This window comes from Lipotes vexillifer, unplaced genomic scaffold, assembly GCF_000442215.2.
Source record: "Lipotes vexillifer unplaced genomic scaffold, Lipotes_vexillifer_v1.1 scaffold58, whole genome shotgun sequence".
Classification (NCBI taxonomy): Eukaryota; Metazoa; Chordata; class Mammalia; order Artiodactyla; family Lipotidae; genus Lipotes; species Lipotes vexillifer.
The window spans coordinates 3,088,134-3,108,333 of NW_006781997.1; the positions used below are offsets into that span (position 1 = coordinate 3,088,134).

General features: G+C 38.5%; 1 protein-coding gene across 1 annotated transcript in view; it reads left to right on the forward strand.

The window, feature by feature from the left end:
- The first annotated feature begins 2,473 nt into the window (after positions 1 to 2,473).
- The window catches only part of MCM9 (minichromosome maintenance 9 homologous recombination repair factor), a 77,189-nt gene continuing 59,462 nt past the window's right edge, over positions 2,474 to 20,200 (forward strand). The window contains exons 1-5 of the mRNA XM_007454910.1: positions 2,474 to 2,777; positions 11,421 to 11,737; positions 12,202 to 12,283; positions 15,747 to 15,947; positions 19,785 to 19,910. Coding sequence (XP_007454972.1) covers positions 2,474 to 2,777; positions 11,421 to 11,737; positions 12,202 to 12,283; positions 15,747 to 15,947; positions 19,785 to 19,910 — 1,030 coding nt within the window. The remainder of the gene's footprint in view (positions 2,778 to 11,420; positions 11,738 to 12,201; positions 12,284 to 15,746; positions 15,948 to 19,784; positions 19,911 to 20,200) is intronic.

The following is a 20,200-nucleotide window of genomic DNA, read 5'->3' on the forward strand; positions in this document are numbered from 1 at the left end:
TTGGACCCCGCCGATCGGCTTGAGCTCTCCGCGCCCCTCGGCCTCGGGAGCACTGCGGCCTCGGGAGCACTACGCCCTCGGTGACTTCTGACACCGCGTATCCGCCAGTAAGTGACAGCCGCTGCCTTTTTGCACCATTATTTATTTTTTCCATAGTGCGTCCCAAGTCTCGCCCACACCCTGGGTAGTTCCAAAACTATTCAACTCTGGGACCAGGCCGGCGATGGAGCTGCCCGCAGCCGAGCCTGGGAAGTGTCAGAGAGACCTGCCGAGTTCTTGTAGGGTACGGGCTACGTCCAGAGACGGAAGTGTGGAAAGCAGTTCTCCGGGAACAAATCGGCTCCACGTTTGCCGAGCGCCCGCGGCGAGCCAGGCATGGAGGAGGCGCCGACCTGAAGCGGGCGGGCGGGGAAGGGGCGGTGCCAGTGGGGCGGGTCTTGGGACGCGGAGGGGCGCGGCTCCCGGAGGGGCGGCGCGGCGGGGGGCGGGCTGGCACTTGGGAGCCAGCTAGATTGCCGCTGATGCATCCTCCCGGATTTTTCTTGTTTGCAGTTTACTCAAGAGGATAAGGTAGCACAACTTGGCTTTATTTATTTTGTCTTCAAATGTTCCATAAGAAAAAGGAAACGGAACTTGAAAGTTGTAAAACTGCCACCAGTCAATCTGGGTGAGCATGCGTCTAGCGTTTGCAAACTGCTAAGAAATATTTGATTAGTCAGTTGTGCCCAGGTATTGAAAGTGAATATTTTTTTTAGTGATGCTATTTCAAAAAGACTAGGCGAAATTTAATCTGATCTTAATCTGAACCATGAATTCTGCGGCTGTCCCCTTCCTGCCCTATGTGGAACTGCCTTTTAAATTGCTAAATTTGTGGCTCCAAATTTAATATGCATTTATAGAATCTTAGAGATTATTTTATAGCCACTCTTGGGATTCCAGATTTTTTTTTTTTTTTTTTAGCAACGGTAACATCGTGAATATACTGTATAATTAGCTGTTCCTTCCCAAGTGCTTTTTCTGCTTTATGCTTAGGTGAATTTATATTACCTAACCCAAACTAAATACTTACCAATATAGTGGCCTACACATCTCTTAATATCACATTGGCATCCTCTAGGTGTCAGGATTCTTGACCTAACTGTGGTATACCGTGCCCCCCCACACACACCTTCTAGTAGATTCCCAGAGAAGGCAAATATTGCTAATAGCACGTGTAATACATATTTAGGATGCTAAACTGTGAATGTCATAATCTTCTTTAATCTTTCTGTTTCTAAAGCCTAGTACAATAAATGTTGGTTGAACGAAATTAGTCAGGGGACACTTATCCTTTGACTAATAAGAATTTCTTAAATGATCCATTTGGACAGTTTATTTGTAACTGTCCATTGTCACATCTGGGATTGTCACTCCATTTAAATTTAATCCTTCTCTTCTTTGTGCTCCTATTTGTATTGCATTTTTGCCACTGTTAGAGCACCGTGTCATTTGATCTGTACCTTGGTTCTTTGAGGGCATAGAGGACCTTTTATTATGCTTTTTTTCATTTCCCAGAATAGTGCCTTGTACATGGTAGATATCTACGTGTATACATGAAAATAGAATGGGGGTAGGCCCTTTTAATCTGTAGGTACAAATTAAAAAATATATACATATAGCCAGGAATTTAATATACTGTATTTACTTTCAATTGTAGTGATTTATTATTTAGAGACCAATTTCCTTTCCTCAGTTTAATGATCTAGTTTTTTTAGAATCTTGACAGCTGTTTTTGCTGCAGCCAATAATTTTTCTAGGTTAGAAAAAGAAAATAGGAACAAGTTCACCTCCAAATGTAAATTTCTAAAGCCAATTTGTTAACTATTTAAGTCAGAATCGGCTACCAATCTGAATAGTAGTGTGTGTTCCGTTTGAGTAGCAGAATACAAATGAATGTGTGTGTGTGTGTGTGCGTGCGTGCGTGTGTGTAACTAGGTTGTGGGGAGACAGGGAGAAAGATACGTTTTTTATGTGAATAAAATGTAGAACCAGGATGTTTGCAAAGAACTCTAGTAGGAGTAACTTAAACCAAAAGATTGGCATTTAAGATTTTATACTTGAGAGCAAACGCATATATGGAATCTGATTAAAGAAAAGGCAAAGGACTTTTACATGACGTATTATAGGGTTAAGAGGAGGAAGTTTGGGGAAAAGATATGGGAAAGGCATTGGACCATTTTGGATTTCGGTTATCAGTACAAACATAATTCTTTGACTTAAAATTAACTTCACTCACTGAAAAAAATAAATTTGATAAGTGACTGTGACTCTGTCAGATCTAATTAAGATTTGAATTCAGATAGTATTTTGAGATTAGAGTGTGGCCCAAAGTCAGAATGATTTATAACCAATCTTTTTGTAAACTAGTGTATAAGTCTAGAAAATCAAAGGTATAATAGAGTCCTTTGTCTTTCTTTAGTTACCTAGATCCAAGATGAATAGCGATCAAGTTTCACTGGTTGGTCAAGTGTTTGAGTCATATGTTTCGGAATACCATAAGAACGATATTCTTCTCATCTTGAAGGAAAGAGATGAAGATGCTCATTACCCACTTGTGGTTAATGCCATGACCCTTTTTGAGACCAACATGGAAATCGGGGAATATTTCAACGCGTTCCCTAATGAAGTGCTAACTATTTTTGATAGTGCACTTCAAAGATCAGCCTTGACAATTCTCCAGTCCCTTTCTCAGCCTGAAGGTGTCTCCATGAAGCAGAATCTTCACACCAGGATATCAGGTGAATCACTTAAGGATTTTACTGCCATGTTATTGTTTAGAAAGATTTTGAGAAATCCCAACATATATTGAATTTAAGCACTAAGAATTAATTGACATTTATACTTTAAAATATATCCATTATGTAGTTGATGGTCACTTTTGGAAAAGAATCATGATTTTATACTGTTTTCTCTGGACATTTGGGAGGCTGGGGTACTAGCCATGCCAACTGAGAGGAGGGAGAATGTGTGGAGCAGTATATTTGTGTGCATATATACATATATGTATGTGTGTACAAAACTAGTTCAGCTTTCTGAGCTTTTATGATGCCTGACAATGAAAGAATTGATAACTTAAAGAATTAGCAAAGTGGTAGATGCTACCTAGTGGTCTTCAAAACTATTTTAGGAAATTCATTATTTTTATATATCAAGTTTTAACATTGTGCTGGCCACCTATTAGGCACTCGATAACTTTTTTTGAATGAATGACAGATAAAGCCTCTTAACTTTAAAGAAATCGCAGTGGAGCAATCAGCAACTTGTGGTGTCAAAGCTGTGTCTTTGAATTCCTGCACTCTTTGATTAAGTTGGAGAACACACGTACCATTTTGTTTAAAAATAAATATTTACTTTATAGTACATTTTAGAAAGGTGGAGATTTATAATCAACAAAAATGATTACTGTGATTCCAAAAAAGGTTAGGAGTCACTATAGAATTTCTTGGAGATAAATTAAGATTCAAAAAACTTCCAGACATTTGATTTAAGTGAAAAAATAGTATCTGAGTGAAAAAATAGTATCTGCGATTGCACTTACTGGAATAAAATTATGAAGATTATTAATCTTCATGCATCAGACACTAGGTAATCTCTTGCTAGGATCAAAAAGAAATGTCCTTTTCTGATAATGTTGCAGAAGGATTATTAAAAGAGGCTTTAGTTAATGTTATTGAAATGGTATTTAGCAAATGGTTTTAGGCTGTCCTTATGTTTAGAAACTTTTCCATGCTCAGTTTAAATACTAAAGTTCTGTCTGCCTGAGTGATCCTATTGGTTTCATGTGAATTTAGCCTAGTTCTTCATTATTCTCTGAGAAAGTGAGTTGCAAATTATGTTACTACTATAGTGACATTCATTCTACAAACATATCCCGTGTAGGCATTTGCTAGACACTTGGGAAACCAAAATGAATATGGTATAGTCCCTCATCTAAAGGAGTTCAAGGCTGTAGGGGAGACAGCTATATATTCACATATTTTCCATATCGTGTATGTATGCCCACAGGTACATGCATATGTACATATTAAACATAATTGTAAAGGAGCTTACTGGCAGCTTTTACTTATGTGATGCATGCATCACTCAAGGTATGTGTGAGATATATTAGCTCACTGGGCAGGGAGTGAATTGTCCTAGGGGTTTCACCCAAAGATTCAAGACTAGATGGTGAGATTAGGGAGAGATGCAGGTGTCTCAGGCAGAATGAACCAGGGATGGGAAAAGTCTGGTTTTAGGTATATTGCACCTCCATCTTGGACTCCAGACAAGGCACTGAATTAGTAAAACCCAGGATGCCTCTGTGGTTCAGGCTTCTTAGGAACATTGCATTGCTCTTTGTCTTCTGGGATTTTTATTGGTCTAAAGTTTACTTGCTATTCCCAGTGGTTTTGATGAAAGGTATTCAAATACGCAGTTAGCATCAAAGTATTGAATAAATGAGGAAGAAAAAAATAACCCTCACATGTTATTTAAAGTAGTGTTTCTCAAACATTAATGGGCATCAGAATCACCTGTAAGGCTTATTAAAGCGCCGATTGCTGGGCCCCACCCCCAGAGTTTCTCACTGAAGAGGTCTGGCCTGGGGTCCAATAATTTGCCCTTCTCAAAGCTCTGAAGCTGATGCCGATTTCCAGGGACTACACGCTGGAAACCATGGACCTGAAGTAATTGATCTGGACCTATCTCTAACACAGATGTGGACATGTCTCTGTTTTAAATAAAAATTTATTTACTTATTTTGATCAGTGAATGAGTCAGAGAATGACAAAGGTTTTTGTTGTTTAGCACTAATGGTGGCTTAGTGCCTGATGTACCCTGCTTCACTGGGGTAGTTGAAGAACACAGTAGCATATAGTAAGACAGAAAGATTAAAATGAATTGACATTTATATCAAAACACTGTCCCTTACCCTTTTTTAGTTCTAAGGTTTTGATTTTTGTGGTCAGTTTTGCTTAACATTATGTTACTTTTATCTCTGTCTTTATATTATAAATTTACTTTAAAACTTGTGATATGAAAGTAAAGAATCTGAAGATCCAAAAATGTACTCACCTCTACTACGCTTTTCTTAAAATAATATAGTTACTTTACTATACAAAATAAACCACTTAATGGTAATGATATCATGTTTTAGACTAATTTGCTTGATTCTAAAAAAAAAAAATGTTTATCCTAACAGGTACCATATACATGATTCCATTCAGTAAGATAAGAACATTAAGGATGGCATATTGCCCCATATTATAAAAGTATAGAAGATAATGAAAAGCTAATCTTAGAAAAATTGGTTGTAAATGTTTACATAGTTTTTTCTTTAGAGGTGCTGTAATTGGGTTTAGACACAGGCCCCTGTGGGCGGAGGTGGGCGGCGGGGAATTCACTCTTGCTGGCCACACTTCAGGAGGGACACAGAGAAGGTTGGTGAGCATATGAGGGACCCTTGTGGCTGAGCCTGACGCCCTCCACCTCTCACCTGCCTTCTTCCTGAGTGTGTAATATCTCTCCAGCACATCTCCTTATGCTGATTGCAATAAAATCAGTATTGCATAGACTTGTCATGACCCAGCATGCACAGGCCTGAGGTATCATGTGCAAGGAAAGGAAGGTGTCTCTGGACCTAAGGAGTATCTTCTTTTTCACTTCCTGGCAGAAGTTTCCTCCAGATATAAGAAGCATCTTTTATGTAAGATGCATTCATTTGACCATTTTGCTTAGCTGTTCCATTTGTGTCTGTGTGATGGTGCTAGCCTGGACTTAGGGAAGTTTTCTTGCAAAAGGGTAAACTTGAGTGTACTCTTCCTGGCTGAGTGAACTGGGGAGAGTTCTCCAAAGTAGCATGCCTAAGGAAAGCTACAGAGGTACCATGAAATGCACAGAAAAATTCATGCACTTTGTCTGGACTAGGAGATTGGAGGCCAGATGTGATAAAGGGAAGGCTAGAGAGAGAGGGAAAGCCCATTTCCCCTTTTCTTATTCACTAATTTTCTCCTTATCTAAAAGTGCTAAATAAAGCACTGGGCTGGGCACAGAGGAGCATAGGAGCACGAAAAGGATCTCAAGAAGCGACACTACCCTCCAGATACAAAACGGTTAAGGAGCAGTGCAAAGCAATACGTGACTAAGGTCCTAAATGACTGGTCCAGGCAGTAAGTGATTATGAATGTCCCTGTCATGTCATAGCATTTGGGGCAGGTCGTGTAGGATGTGATCTAAACAGGAGCTGAGTAGACAATAAGAGACGTTAGGGCATTACTATTAAATGAAAGGAGGGGAGGGAGGTTTAGCGACTGTTCCCACAATGTAAGCTCCTTTTTCTATTCTTAGAGGTAATGATATGCAAGTCAATAGAACTATGGGACTGAGGATTTAAATAAGAGGTTCTTCAGGGTTGTATGTTGAGAAAGTTACAGATCCTCTTCAGAAAATGCAGGTGTATATATATTTAAATTTCTGCCTGAATTTCAAGAGGTTCAGGGCTTTCCTAAAGCCCAACCATGGCCTCTACTCAAGAATCTGGATTTAGATAAGACATGCATCCTGGTAAGTTACCATCTTAGGGAGATGGGTAAGCCAGGTGCTAGAAGTCAGTCACCGACTCATACCAGCACCCCGGGGGGAAGCATGGAGCCTATGGGGGTGTGGTGGGCGGTGGCCAGGGTGACCAGGAATCCTTTCTGTCTCCCTTTCAGGAGAGAGGCCCCTCTTTCAATTCTGTGTCCCCTCTACCCTCCATCTACTCTCCTTTCATAACAATGTTTTGACAGAGTTCATGCCTTCTTTAGCATAACCTTCCCCCATTCACCCTTTCACCTCCACCACACTGAACGCACCCTCCCCCACCTTCCCAGTGGCTGCCTCATGGCCAGACTGAGGGATGAGTGTCGGGATTTCTCTTCCTTTCTTTCCCTGCTGGATTTGATACTGTTGTCTCCTTCCCCCTTATGAAACTCCAGCCTTGGCTCCACTGACAGCACTGTGCCCTTTCCTCCCTCTCTAGCTGTGGCTTTTCTCCCTGCTCTGGGAGCCTCTTCCTTTACTGGTCCTGTAAGTGTGAGGTCCTCAGGGTGCAGATGTGGCCGTCTGCTCCTGAATCCTGCGTTCTCTTCCTGATGGGGTGGCCTCCATTCTGAACCTAGGCTTCAGCTGCCACTTATAGAGCAACAAGTGCCAACTTGATTGATTGATTGCCAGAATCTGTCTCTTAAGCTCTGTATTCAGATATCCTCTTGTCCGTCAGATGTTTCAAACTAGAGATATCTTCTTGCAAACTCAGTGTATCAAAAAGTGTAGTCATGATTTCCCTCCCCTCTCTGTGCCCCACTCCATCTGAAAATCGTATTTCCTTATTTATTCTTTCAATAGATATTTACTGATTGACTACCATGTGCCTTCCAGAATTCCCTGACTTGGTTAATGGAACCAGAGAACTAGGAGTCGCTCTAAATTTCACCCTCTTCCTTATACCTTATCTCTAATTGGTTTCAAAGCTCATGTAGTATCTTTAATATCTGTTCCTCCCCTCTTCCTTGCCTTCCTTTCATCTATCTTGCAAGTTTTTCTTTTTTAATGCTTACTATTTATAAAGCGATGCTAATATAGTAGTGCATAAAATTTACCTCTGCCCTGCCCCCATGGAGTTTATATTCTAGAGTGGAAACAATAATTATGTATTCTTTTTATTTAAATTGTGGTAAGTGGTATGAAGGAGAACAGTGTGTTAAGGCACATAAAAGAGGGAATTTAACCTGAAATGGGTTAAAGAAAGCTTTCATTAAGAAAATTATGTTTAAGCCAACCTTTTCAGGGGGAAAATGATAAGATTACATATAAGAGCTAAGGTTTAAATGGTGCTTGCTATGTGCAAGTTACTTTTCCAAGAAACTTTATATGAATTCTTTTAATCTCCCTGTGATCCTATGAGGTAGGTTTTGTTGTTATTGCCATATTACAGGAGGGAACTCTGAGAGGTTATAATTTGGCCAAGGTCACACAGCTAGTGCGTGATAGAGCTGTGACTCAACTCACTCATTCGGGCTCCACAGTGTGTATTCTGAACGCTTATGCTGCTTCTTAGTGTGGGTATTTTGGAGGGACAGAGTAGGGAGGAGAGAGTCAGGCAAAGGGGACACTGTATGAGAGCATTTGAGTGCCCAGAGGGCTTGGTGTGAGAAGAAGCCCGTCACAAAACGTCCTGTGGTCCAGTCCCACATTTGGTTCCTTATTCTTAGATCTGGGAGCAGCGTGGAAGGGCTTAAGTGGAGGAGATGAAAAGTTAGGCCTTCGTTATTTCTTGCCTGGATTTTACTATAGAAGCACCAGGGAATGTGGCGTTTCACTCTTCCCCTTGAAGATGCTCTTCAGAGTAAGACACAGAATCAATTTAAAAGTAGCTTTTTAGGAAAAAACTACAATAGAATTATGCATAGCTTCATTTTTAAGCTGAAGTTTGTTTTTAGGACAAAAATAGCAAGCATCTAACTAAATGATTATGTTAAGACCTCACTCGTTATATGTATGACTTCATCATATTGAACATCCAGAGTCTGCTGAATTACACTGGGCAGTCTGTTTCACTGGGCATTCTGCTCTGTGCCTGGCATTGGAGTAACATAGCACTCTCCGTAACCCACTTCTTGTGATCTTAGTTTTTCTTAAGTTTTAATATATTGACAGTAGAATTTAAACTGAACAATCAATTTGCATCTGAAGCAGAGCTAGGAGTGAGAGGAGTAGAAATGGGATGAAAAGTGTTATTTCTTTAGGAGCCAAGAAAGAGAGAATGGATGTTTCAAACATCTAAGTGTTTTCAAAAATATAATTGTTGTTCAGTTCTCTGACCCATCACTTTCTTTTCCTATTCTCCTCACTTTGCTCATCTTTCTCAGAAGTAATTTTGATAGATTTCGTTTATACTTTAAGAAGCAAATTGGGTTATTAATCCTGTTTCCCACTTGAGTATCCTTTTATATGCTTAAAATAGAGAACGCTTAGTGATTCTTTGAAAACTTAAAAATTAAAATTATTATAAAAAGTATATTCAACCCAGCAATCCTACTCCTAGGTGTATGCCCAAGGTAATTGAAAACGGGTATTCAAATAAAAACTTGCACATAAATGTTTGTAGTAACATTATTCATAATAGGAGAAAAATGTAAACAACCCAAATGTCCATCAACTGATGAATGTATAAACAAAATGTGGTATATCCATACACTGGAATATTCAGCCATAAAAAGGAACAAAGAACTGATACGTGTTACAACATGGGTGAATCTTCAAAATGTATACTAAGTAAAAGAAGCCAGACACAAAAGGGTGCATATTTTATGATTCCATTTACATGAAATGTCCAGAATAGATAAATCCGTAGAGACATAGAGTAGCTTAGTGGTTGCCAGAGGCTCAGGGGAGCGGGTCTAGAGACTGTCTGCTACTGCGAACAGGGTTTCTTTTTGAAGCAGTGAAAATATTTTGGAATTAGATAGTGGTGATGATTGTATAACCTTGTGAATGTACTAATAACCACTGAATTATATACTTCAAAAAGGCAAATTTATTGTACCTAAATTATATCCTAATTTTTAAAAAGCATTCATGTGGGGAGCAAGAAAAAGGTAATTGAGAATATGCAAGTGTTGTGAACATGTGTTGCCATAATGTACATCAAATTAAGGCCAAGTAAGAAGAGACATCTCCACTTGGTGGTTTTTTGTTTCTTAACATTCTAGGATGGGAACTAAAAGAGGACATTGTACCCCTGAAACATAAGCAGTGAGGATATAAGGACTAGACCTGTTCTTAATGAAAAGCTTTTGGTTGTTAGTTTGGCTTTTACTTGGTTGTAACTAGAAATATTGGTGTGTTCTCAACATTTAGCTACATGCAGCTGAATTAACAGACGCCTGAGATGAGCACGGAGAAATGAATACAGTGGATATTTTAATGCATAAAACCTGCTTTATTCCTGCCCCAACCTCTCTATCTATTCCTGCACAGATGATGTAGCACTGGTGAGGCCCAGGGTGTTTGAATGAAGCATTCCCTAGGAATTTGGAAATAGGAAAATAAGTTTGTTTTCTGATAGTTAAACTGTAAAGTTGACACAGAACAGAGCAGAGATACACAAAATCATCGTAAGCAAAAGTATGGCTCCCTTACTGGCAAAGTGTGATACAATCCAAGTTAATATAAATAAAGAGTATTTCCATTAGAAAGCAGGCAAGTCAGCCTTGGAAGCATAGAAAAAGGAGTCATAGTGGCAAATGTTGCAGTGCCCACCCTATTTATACAGTATAGGTTATATGGAGAGAGAGTCTCAGCCAGCAGCAGAGAAAATTCAGGTCTGTCTGTAGACGTCTAAGCTGTATCACCAGATTAATGCAGCCTGGCGCCTTAAACATTCAGTTCATCTAACCAATCTGCTGCTTTTTTTTTTTTTCCTTAAATTCCTTGCATCCCAAACTGCCTTCTGATGACAGTGATGACGACAGTGATTATAATGATTTGGCTTTCAGAATAGATCTATAAACAGGGAGAAAATGTTCTGACCATAGAAACTTAAAGTGTAATCACACCTATTATGGTTATTTCTTATGAGCTTGGCAAATCCAATATATCTGTCTTCAGTGTTCATGCTTATCAGGTTTCAGAGCTAAGTTCAAGGACAAGACCAGAGACCACGGGACATGAACCAGTATAACAAATGCTCCCTTGATAAACCTGTTAGGAGGCAGCCTTTGACCATCACAGGCAGCATCTCTCTACTCCAGTGGTGCCTTGTAGCCAAATATGAGAAAGAGGGCATTTCCACATAAGAATTTTCTTTGGCATTTTGCACCTTTTAAGTTGCCTGTTTGTTAATGATGAAAAACACAAGGTTTTTAAAGGATGAAGTGGTGCTGTAGGTAAACCTCTAGGTAATTCAAGACTTGAAAACACTATCCGATTTATGTATTAATAAATCCTGAACCTAACTAGAAAAAGCCCTAGCCTTTGTTCATTCCACTACCAACTCTTTATCACTCAGCTTTGATTTTATGTGTGGCATGTGGCAGTATATTCTTCATTGAATGAGATTAAAATTATATACTGCATTTACATCCTACTGAGATAGCCCTCTTAAGAGAATCAATTCTTTTTTTAATCCAGGTTATTATCAATATATCATCTAGATACGTACTTTTAAAGAGAATCCATTGATAATGGTTATTTGAAATAATTCTTTTATATTTTCTTGAGTTGATCTTTTTTCTTAAGTAAAACACAAAGATTTCTTTTTCCTGAAATTATACTTTCTCCCTCAGGAAATATGAGAAAAATGTATTGCATGGAGTCAAATCCCAAGTAGAAGTTGATGTGTTTTTGTTTTGTTTCTCCATCAGGATTGCCTGTTTGTCCTGAGCTGGTGAGGGAGCATATCCCTAGAACCAAGGATGTGGGACACTTTTTATCTGTCACTGGGACAGTGATTCGAACGAGTCTGGTGAAGATCCTGGAGTTTGAGCGGGATTACATGTGTAAGAAATGCAAGCATGTATTTGTGGTCAGGGCTGACTTTGAGCAGTATTATACCTTCTGTCGGCCATCCTCATGTCCCAGCTTGGAGAGCTGTGATTCTGCAAAATTCACTTGCCTCTCAGACTTGTCTTCATCTCCAGCTAGGTGTAGAGATTATCAGGAAATCAAAATTCAGGAACAGGTAAGTGATCAAATAAATGCAAAAAATAACAAATTAGAAGAAGTGTTTTTCATCTATGGGTAAATTGCCAGGACTAGGGAACACATTTGTAATCTGTTACTAAGAAATAATCAGAGGAACCGAGTGATTTGTCTTATGACTAGATGCAGGAAAGAACTGCCTCTCTTTTCTAGTTAAGTAAATGTTACCCCTGTTTAGTAGTTGGAGCATGTGTTTATTTTGACCATCCACAGGGTAGATTATATTTTGAGATATTTTCCATATGGATGTTTTTATTGTAGTTTTAGTGAATTCTTAAACTGATAGTAGGCACAAGTTTCAAGAAAATTCCATAAATCCCCATCGTAATTAAATTGTGTGATAATACCAGAGAAATAGAAACAGTAATTTCAAGAACTGCTAGGCTTCTGAATACTTAGTATGTATCTGAGCATACTCAGTGTCTGCTTTCTTTTCCTTGCTAGGTTCAAAGGCTATCTGTTGGAAGTATCCCACGAACAATGAAGGTTATCCTGGAAGATGACTTAGTAGACAGTTGCAAATCTGGTGAGAATGCTAGCTTATATCGTAGGTCCTAAAGTATTGACTAGGAAAAGCCACTTTTTATTTTCCCAAGATCACTGGCAAGTGAGTGTGGGGAACTTGAGAACAGAGACTGGCATGAGGAGGTAGGTAATAGCAGGAAAGAAGCTGGAGTTCAGCGATCTAGTCTAGCTGCTTGTTTTACAGATGAAGAACATGATTTGCCCATGAGAGCTTATCCTTTGTGTTTCCTCCTCTTATTCCAAACAACTTAAAAACTGTTGCTTTTACTGTTTGCCTAGCAATTTCCACTGGCTGTTTAACATTTAATTTAAATTGAAGGTAGGTCAGAAAATGCAAATGATTGTTGTCAACGATTGCCTTTCAACTAACTTCAACATTTCCTGCTTTAAATATTTCCCACCCTCACTAAGAACCCCTTAATCTCTATTAAAAAAAAAAAAAAAAAACTAGCACCAGTGTGTCCCCTGGGCAGTAACAGGTATGTCTGACCTCTTATTTCATATCCCAGTGCTCCCCTACTGGACAAGTCGAAAATGCTTTATGTCTCTAAATTCCATCATTTCCTTTTCTTAACTCTAAGCTTCTCCAAATGCCTCATTTTTACTGAGCTGCCGTTTCATTAAAATGATGAGGCAAAGGCTCTATGGAAACAGAGTTCAGTATCTAGAGTCAAGAATAATTCCTTCTCAAAATATTCTCCCCTTCCACCAAGAATCACCAACCCATAGTTTGAAATTTATGTCAAATATATTAACAGTTCATACTTGTCTAAACAGTATTCTAAGTAAATAACAGCCTTGATTATGGTTTGCCTGCTAAATGGACAAGGCTGTGTCAAAGTACCTTGTTCATATAAGACTCTAGATTTTAAACAGAATCTGTAATGTCTGGATCAGCAAAGCAGGGCTTGTATGAGCTTAGCCAGAACATGAAAATGTCCTTTGATAGAGATTAAGATGTTTTCATGCAGTTCATCTAAACTGAATTCTTTCTGCACTTAAAAAAAAAAATCTTAAGCTATTTTTCTTTTACATGTCACTAACAATAGAGAATGGATGGAAGCAATCTGTCATCAGCTATCTTTCATTTATCCATTGCTACAAACCTCTGTGAGAATCAGAAGACATAAATGGCATAATCCTTGCCCTTCAGGAATTTACAGTCTAGTTAGGAACCCCAGTCTGACGTTGCAGAGTAATAAAGTTTGAGGTTGTGTACTGATAACTGTTAAGTGCTGCAGGAGATCAAAGATGGGTCTGACCAGGGTGGCTGCAGTGGTAAATATGCTGCAGAAGATAGAGGGGACAAAGAGATTGGATTGTAAAAGTAAGAATTTTAGATTTCTGAAAGTAACATTTTTTCCAGTAACATTTACTATGGAAAAACATGCAAGTTTCAAATTGGTATCCATTGCCTTGGACTATCATGTATACCTCACAATTGTTCTGATGATCATATGAATCTGTCTCTCAAATATCTGAGTAAATGAAAACATGTATATATTAAAGGGTGTTTAATGGTATTAGTTGCTTTACAAATGTAAAGTAGGTTTACTATAATAATAGCTAATATTTATTGAGCATGTATTCTAGATATTGCATGAAGTACTTATATATATTATCTGACCCAATTCTCACTATAGTTCTATGTTGTAAGTATAATTATTCCCATTTTGTAGGTCAAGAAATAAGCTCAGTTTATTAGGTAGCTTGCCACACAGCCGGTGAGTGGTGGAGCTGGGATTTGAGTCCACATCTGATGAGTCAGTGCTCTTGTCCATTCTTGAGTACTTCACATTTTCCACATTACTGCTGCTTAGTAAAGTCAGGTTATTACTAGTGGGTGCAATACCTGAAAGTTAAATTTCTCATTTGACTTAATGTAGAAACAACCTATATATAACCCATTAAAATGACCGTAGTATTCTTTGAAGTGCTCATATAAAGTTGCCCTAAAAAACAGGGGGCAAGACAATATAGTAAATGATCACTATTCCTGATTGGATTTGAAAACCATCCAGCAGTGGTTGAGGAAGTATCTTGAAAATGTGTGAAGATTTAATGTGTTCATCACCATTTACTGTGAAGCTGCCGTTGGCTGGAAATATGCCTTCTATTCGGTGAATTGCTACCACCAGTTCCATGCATTTAGCATTCACAGAACATTTTTCTTCAGGAAATCAAAAGCCCTGCAGATTACACGTTATACATTAACATTTAGAGAGTGAAAGGCATTTCGTATCAGCAGATATCATATATTTGACATAGGCTTGGAAATGAAGACTTGCCTGTTAGTTCAGAGTATAAATACTAGGATTGGATTTAAGGTATGTCCAACATCCTATGTTCAAGAAGATTGAAATCTGGGGGACTAGGATTATCTTTCCTTTTTTGCCCCCTTTTCTCCAGTACCAAAATATCGAATGCCAAGCACTCACCTATACTCGTTAATTGAATGGTATGTAATAATAAAAACAGTTGTCATTGTACCTATAAGTTACCCAAGGCCTCTTAGGAAAATCTGTAAAAGTTTAATATTCTACCCATCAATTAGGAATGGGAGAGTTTTCTTAGATGGGAAGGAACCAACCAAGGAAGAACAAGCAGAGTTGTATCTTCTGCTTTCATAGCTTATGGAAAGGAGCTTTAAAGTAGGACAAGTATTCATTCATTTCTTAGTGCACTCATTCTTCTGTTCATTAAAAAAAAAAAGGCAGTGAGTGAATGTTAACAAATGCAGTTAAGTAAAAATGAAATATACAAGAAACTAAAACTAGTATAGTATCCATTATCACAAGATTGTCTCCTTTCCTGACAACAAATTGATTATGCAGTTGACCCTTGAACAACATGGGTTTGAACTTTGTGGGTCCGTTTATACACGGATTTTTTTCAATAGTAAATACTACAGCACTACACGATCCATGGTTGCTTGAATCTGTGGATGCGGAACCTCAGATTCAGAGGGCTGACTGTGGACTTGAGCATCCATGGATTTTGGCATCTGAAGTGTGTTCTGGAACCAATCCCCTGCAGATACTGAGGGCAGACTGCACTTTAACCTTTTGGCTGTAATTCCCACCTCTTCTTTAAGTGAGAACTATATGGTTAGAGGTTCTGAGAGGATGAACATTTCTCCCAATATAATCATGATGAATAAATCATCCAGTAAACTATTTTCCCAGGGAACGTTTAGAATTTGGTGTGATTATCATGTGGCAGATTAAGAAAAATGAAAATGCTGGCTTTAGCTTTTAGCCGTGCAAATACAAGTGCCTGTTTAAAAAAAAAAAAAAAAATCAGGACTCTGTGGTGTTCTTTTGCCCCAAATGGTTTCTGGAAGAATGTGTACTACTCTAAACCATGGTGGGTTAGTGGTTTATTTCTTGGTTCTGGTCCTTTGTCGAGTTTGTGCCCAAGCAGGCAGGATGCTACTGCTGGATTCACTCGGTGCTTTGTCCCAGGTGATGACCTCACTATTTATGGGGTTGTAATGCAACGGTGGAAGCCCTTTCAGCAAGATGTGCGCTGTGAAGTGGAGATAGTCCTGAAAGCCAATTACGTCCAAGTAAATAATGAGCAGTCTGCAGGGATCAACATGGATGAGGAGGTCCGAAAAGAATTTGAAGATTTTTGGGAATACTATAAGAGCGATCCTTTTGCAGGTTTGTGTTAAGGGTATAGAGCTGATAATTATTAACGGCATTTTATTCATTAGTTAAATATAATGTTTGTGATTTACATGCTATGTATCAGTGACTGTGTTCAAAGGGAGTAGCGTTAGTCAGTACCTCTAGCTATAGTCTCCCTTTGCGGCCCTTTTCTGGTTAAATCTTTTCTATTTAGAGATCTTACTGGAAATTCCAAGAGATTTTCCATTTCCAACTATTATTTTAACATCTCTTATATTGCCAAAATAGTTTCAGAGCTTTCTACCTTCTTTACCAATTAAATACATAGTTCTGCCTTAAATAGGCAAAACTCATCCTATTATGAAACTTCATCCTATTAAAACCATTTCTTTTCTGATGTATCTTATACAGTTAAGACAGCTTCACACAGTTTTAGCTGAAGATTTAAAAATATGAAGTAGGAAAGAGATGCAAAAAATAAGCTTTGCCATCACAGCAAAAAATTTTGACTGACACTAAGATGTCATTACACAGATTAAAACATTATAGCCATTGGGTTTGTATTTTTTATTTAAAAATCCCAAATGTATAAAACACCAATTAAATCTTCAAATGCCTATTTTCATTCTTCCTTGGAGGCATCTTCTGAGAAAAATAAACGGAAGCCAGTAAAAGACTATTTCTGATAAACCTCACCTCAAATCTAATACACAGTGATTACTTTGTTCTTAAATCACATGCTGAACTGGACAGATATTATTTCACAAAAAAAGACTTTTGGGGACTTTCCTGGTGGTCCAGCGGTTAAGACTCCATGCTTCCAATGCAGGGGACGTGGGTTTGACCCCTGGTTGGGGAACTAAGATCCCCCATGCCGCGTGGCTCAATGAAATAAAAATTAATTAATTAAAGAAAAGGCTTTCACTTGCCTAAATATAGGCAGTTTGCTTTTATTTTGTGGGATGATTTTTTTTTTTTTTTTTTTTTTGCTTATGTGTGTAACACGAGTATGGTAGTTACGGATCATTCTTTTATTTGATCCACACAGAAAGAAGCAAAGGTCTCTATGTTGTGGCTTTATTAAGCAAACCTTTTAAGAATCATATGTATTTTTAAATAAGTTTTTTTACTTAAAATTGTTTCTTAGGCTCAAATCCTCACAAAAATCTGTAACTCTTCCTTGGATCATAATCATTCCTTATTAATTCCAGTGCCACAGCTACACTCCACCTAGTAACAGTGAAGGAAGGGCATCATACAGTGTTCCAGCTAGGCCGTCAGAAGTTCTCTGTGCTGGTGATTAGTCTGTTTTGTTTTAATTAGAAGGCTATAGCTATACATCTCATTTACTGGATGAAAAGAAGAAATAAATATAATATTCTGTGAGAAGACAGGGAGAAAACGAGGCAACTATTTTCTTTTTAGTATGAACAGATTCTGCTTTTTTCATTTCCTAAGTACCAATTATCAGCCCACTATATTTTACTATTTCAAAGTGTATGTGTGTGTGTTGGGGGGTGTGGGGAGGAGGGTGGAGGTGGGGAGCTGCATCCAAAAGTGTGTCTTCATTTTGCTGGTCTAAAGCCAGAGATGACTTCACTGCTCAGCTCTGGGAGGTTGGCCTGCTTCATTAAGCTCTGGTGCTGTGAGTATTGACGAGGAGCTAAAGATTTTCTTCTGATCTACACTGATCTCAGGGATCCCCTGGCCCTGATGCATAGAGGCTGGATAGAAACCCAAACGTAGGGGTTGGGGTCTTCTGGGCCATCTCAACCCCCTCCAGGGTGACTCATTTATCTTAAATCCTAGAAGTTCTCTTCCTTGGGGTAACTGAAGGCCATGCCACAAGAGTGGATTACATGGGCACACTATTAACATGGTCTAGAACCAGAAATTTGAGAGGGAGGGAGGGAAGGAATGGGGTAGTATTCACCCTAATGCATTCTCTTCCATGATATAGTCATGGGAGCTTTTATTGCCATGACCCAAGGAATCAAGTTTTTCAACTTTAGATAACAAATTTAGGGAATGGACCTTCCCCTGTGCTTTTCTCTGGTACCTCAGACCTGACTTCAGAGTGTATCTTTTGTGTTGACCACAGTGTGAGGAAACCTTGAGATGAGAAATAAGCACAAGTAGTACAGGTAATATAATAGTTAACAAGTAAGTAGCTCCTACTATGTGCCAGATACTATTCTGTGTGCTGTGTACCTGTTAGCTCCTTAACAACCCTACGAGATACCATCATTATCTCCATTTCACAGATAAGGAAATGGAGGTGGAGAGAGTAAGAAACCTGCCCAAGGTCGGACAGCTAGTAAACAGTAGCACTGGGCTCTGCCACCAGAGCCTGTGGGTTGTGCTTCCTGTCAGCACATTAGTCACTGAATCCACCTTTACTGAAAAAGCTGGCTCTTTAACAGCTCCGGCTTGAGTGTCTTCCAGGTCAGTTTGCCTACTTGTTCCCTGCTTGTTGAGGCTTTTCTTTCTTTCTTTGTATGTGTAATCTCCAGATTCTGGTCAGAATTTACATACCTGCTGTCGGGTCTTAACTATGTAGATCTCAGACCTTTCATCTTTTTTCTCTAGACTTTCTACCTCCGGAAAGGAGGGATTCTCTCCAGCAGTTAATGAACTTCCTTCCAGGATTTACTAATTCTTCTTTTTGGTTCCCTTTTTACTAAAATGTTTTCTTTCTTAACCATTTCTGCCATCCCAGGTCACATCACCATAGCTTAATTGCCGCTGAGTCAATTTTGATTCATTACCAAAGCCTTTGTGCATAGGGACACAAATTATGGAGGAAGGCCTTTATCTTGATGGAAAAGCTTCTGGAACTGGAATCATCAGCTAAAGTAGTACTTGTATGATTGTTTTCCTCCTCAAAAGAGCTATCATTGAAACATGAGTTACAATGCTCATTTACAAGCTCAGAGTTAAATATAAAAGCCCTCAAATGTGCAGATTAGTTACCAGCATGTGGAGATTAATTTCTGGTAACTTGAATGCAGACATACAGAGTACCATCACAGTAGTGAATTCCGTTATAAGACAGACTCCATAGGGGCTTGTTAGAGTCTCGTAAATTCTATGGGCCTCATTGGTTGATTGGCCAATGACAGAATGAAATACCTACTTTATTAATTGATGGCATAGGCAGATCTCAGATTTGGTGTTTGATATTTCTGAAAACAGAACCTAAAACCGTGGTAATCACTTATTTAAAGCATGTTATCAGAAGAATCCTAAGACCTCCAGCTTAGATTGCTAGAGTTGTCGTTTATAATGATCTTCTAAATATCCTGATACATTGATGCTTAGTCTAGATAAGACAATTTACCAAACTGCTCAGAGCAAATGCTGAATTGACTTGCAGGATGGGTTGATTTTACCTCTCTTATACCTCTGGAGAAGCTCCGTGAGCTCCAAGTACCTTTTGTATTTAAAGATTACAGGCTTCTACAATCTGTCTCATTGTTTCTGAGATGGAACACCTTCCTTTTATTTAGGCAGTGGAGTAATTTTACTGAAATTATTGCACAAGAAGTGCAGCTGGTATTATTTTTAAGGGATAATGTTGGTCCAATGAGGGAGAAAAGAGATTTCTTTCTGTCCCTTGTAAAGTATGCTAAATTTATAGAAACAAACAGGTAGCACCCAGGAATAAAAAGAATTTTCATCTCATGGCATTATAATGAGAAAAGGACTTTTAGGACCAAAACAAAGTTATTCACTCCTTTTAGTCATTTGGAAATGGTACCCTTGATCATTTTAGAGCATAGAGTGTTTCTAAGAAGATAGGATAGAAAGGGAAATTTCAGCTAGGATTTCTTGAAAATTATTGGTAACTCATCTTTCTGCCTTTCCCAGGAAGGAATGAAATATTGGCTAGCTTGTGCCCTCAAGTTTTTGGAATGTACCTAGTAAAGCTTGCTGTGGCCCTGGTGCTGGCTGGTGGGATTCAAAGGACCGATGCTACAGGAACACGGGTCAGAGGTTAGTACCCATTTAAAATTTTTGAGAAATATTAACACACAGAGTAAGAAGAGAAGCTAGAATTTTTCTTTCCTGAATAAAAATTGCTTATTGAGCTTTATTTTCCAAATGTAATCTTTTAAAACTGACAGTTGTTCACTATGTAATACTCAGTCCAGCATCAGGAACTACTGTGTAGAATACCAGTCTTTCCAGAGACTTTCAATGAGTATATATTTTTGCTCCAGCCTATCAGGGTGCCACAAAATAAAATCTTTACATTTCTTTTACTGTCTGTGTTTTTCATTGGA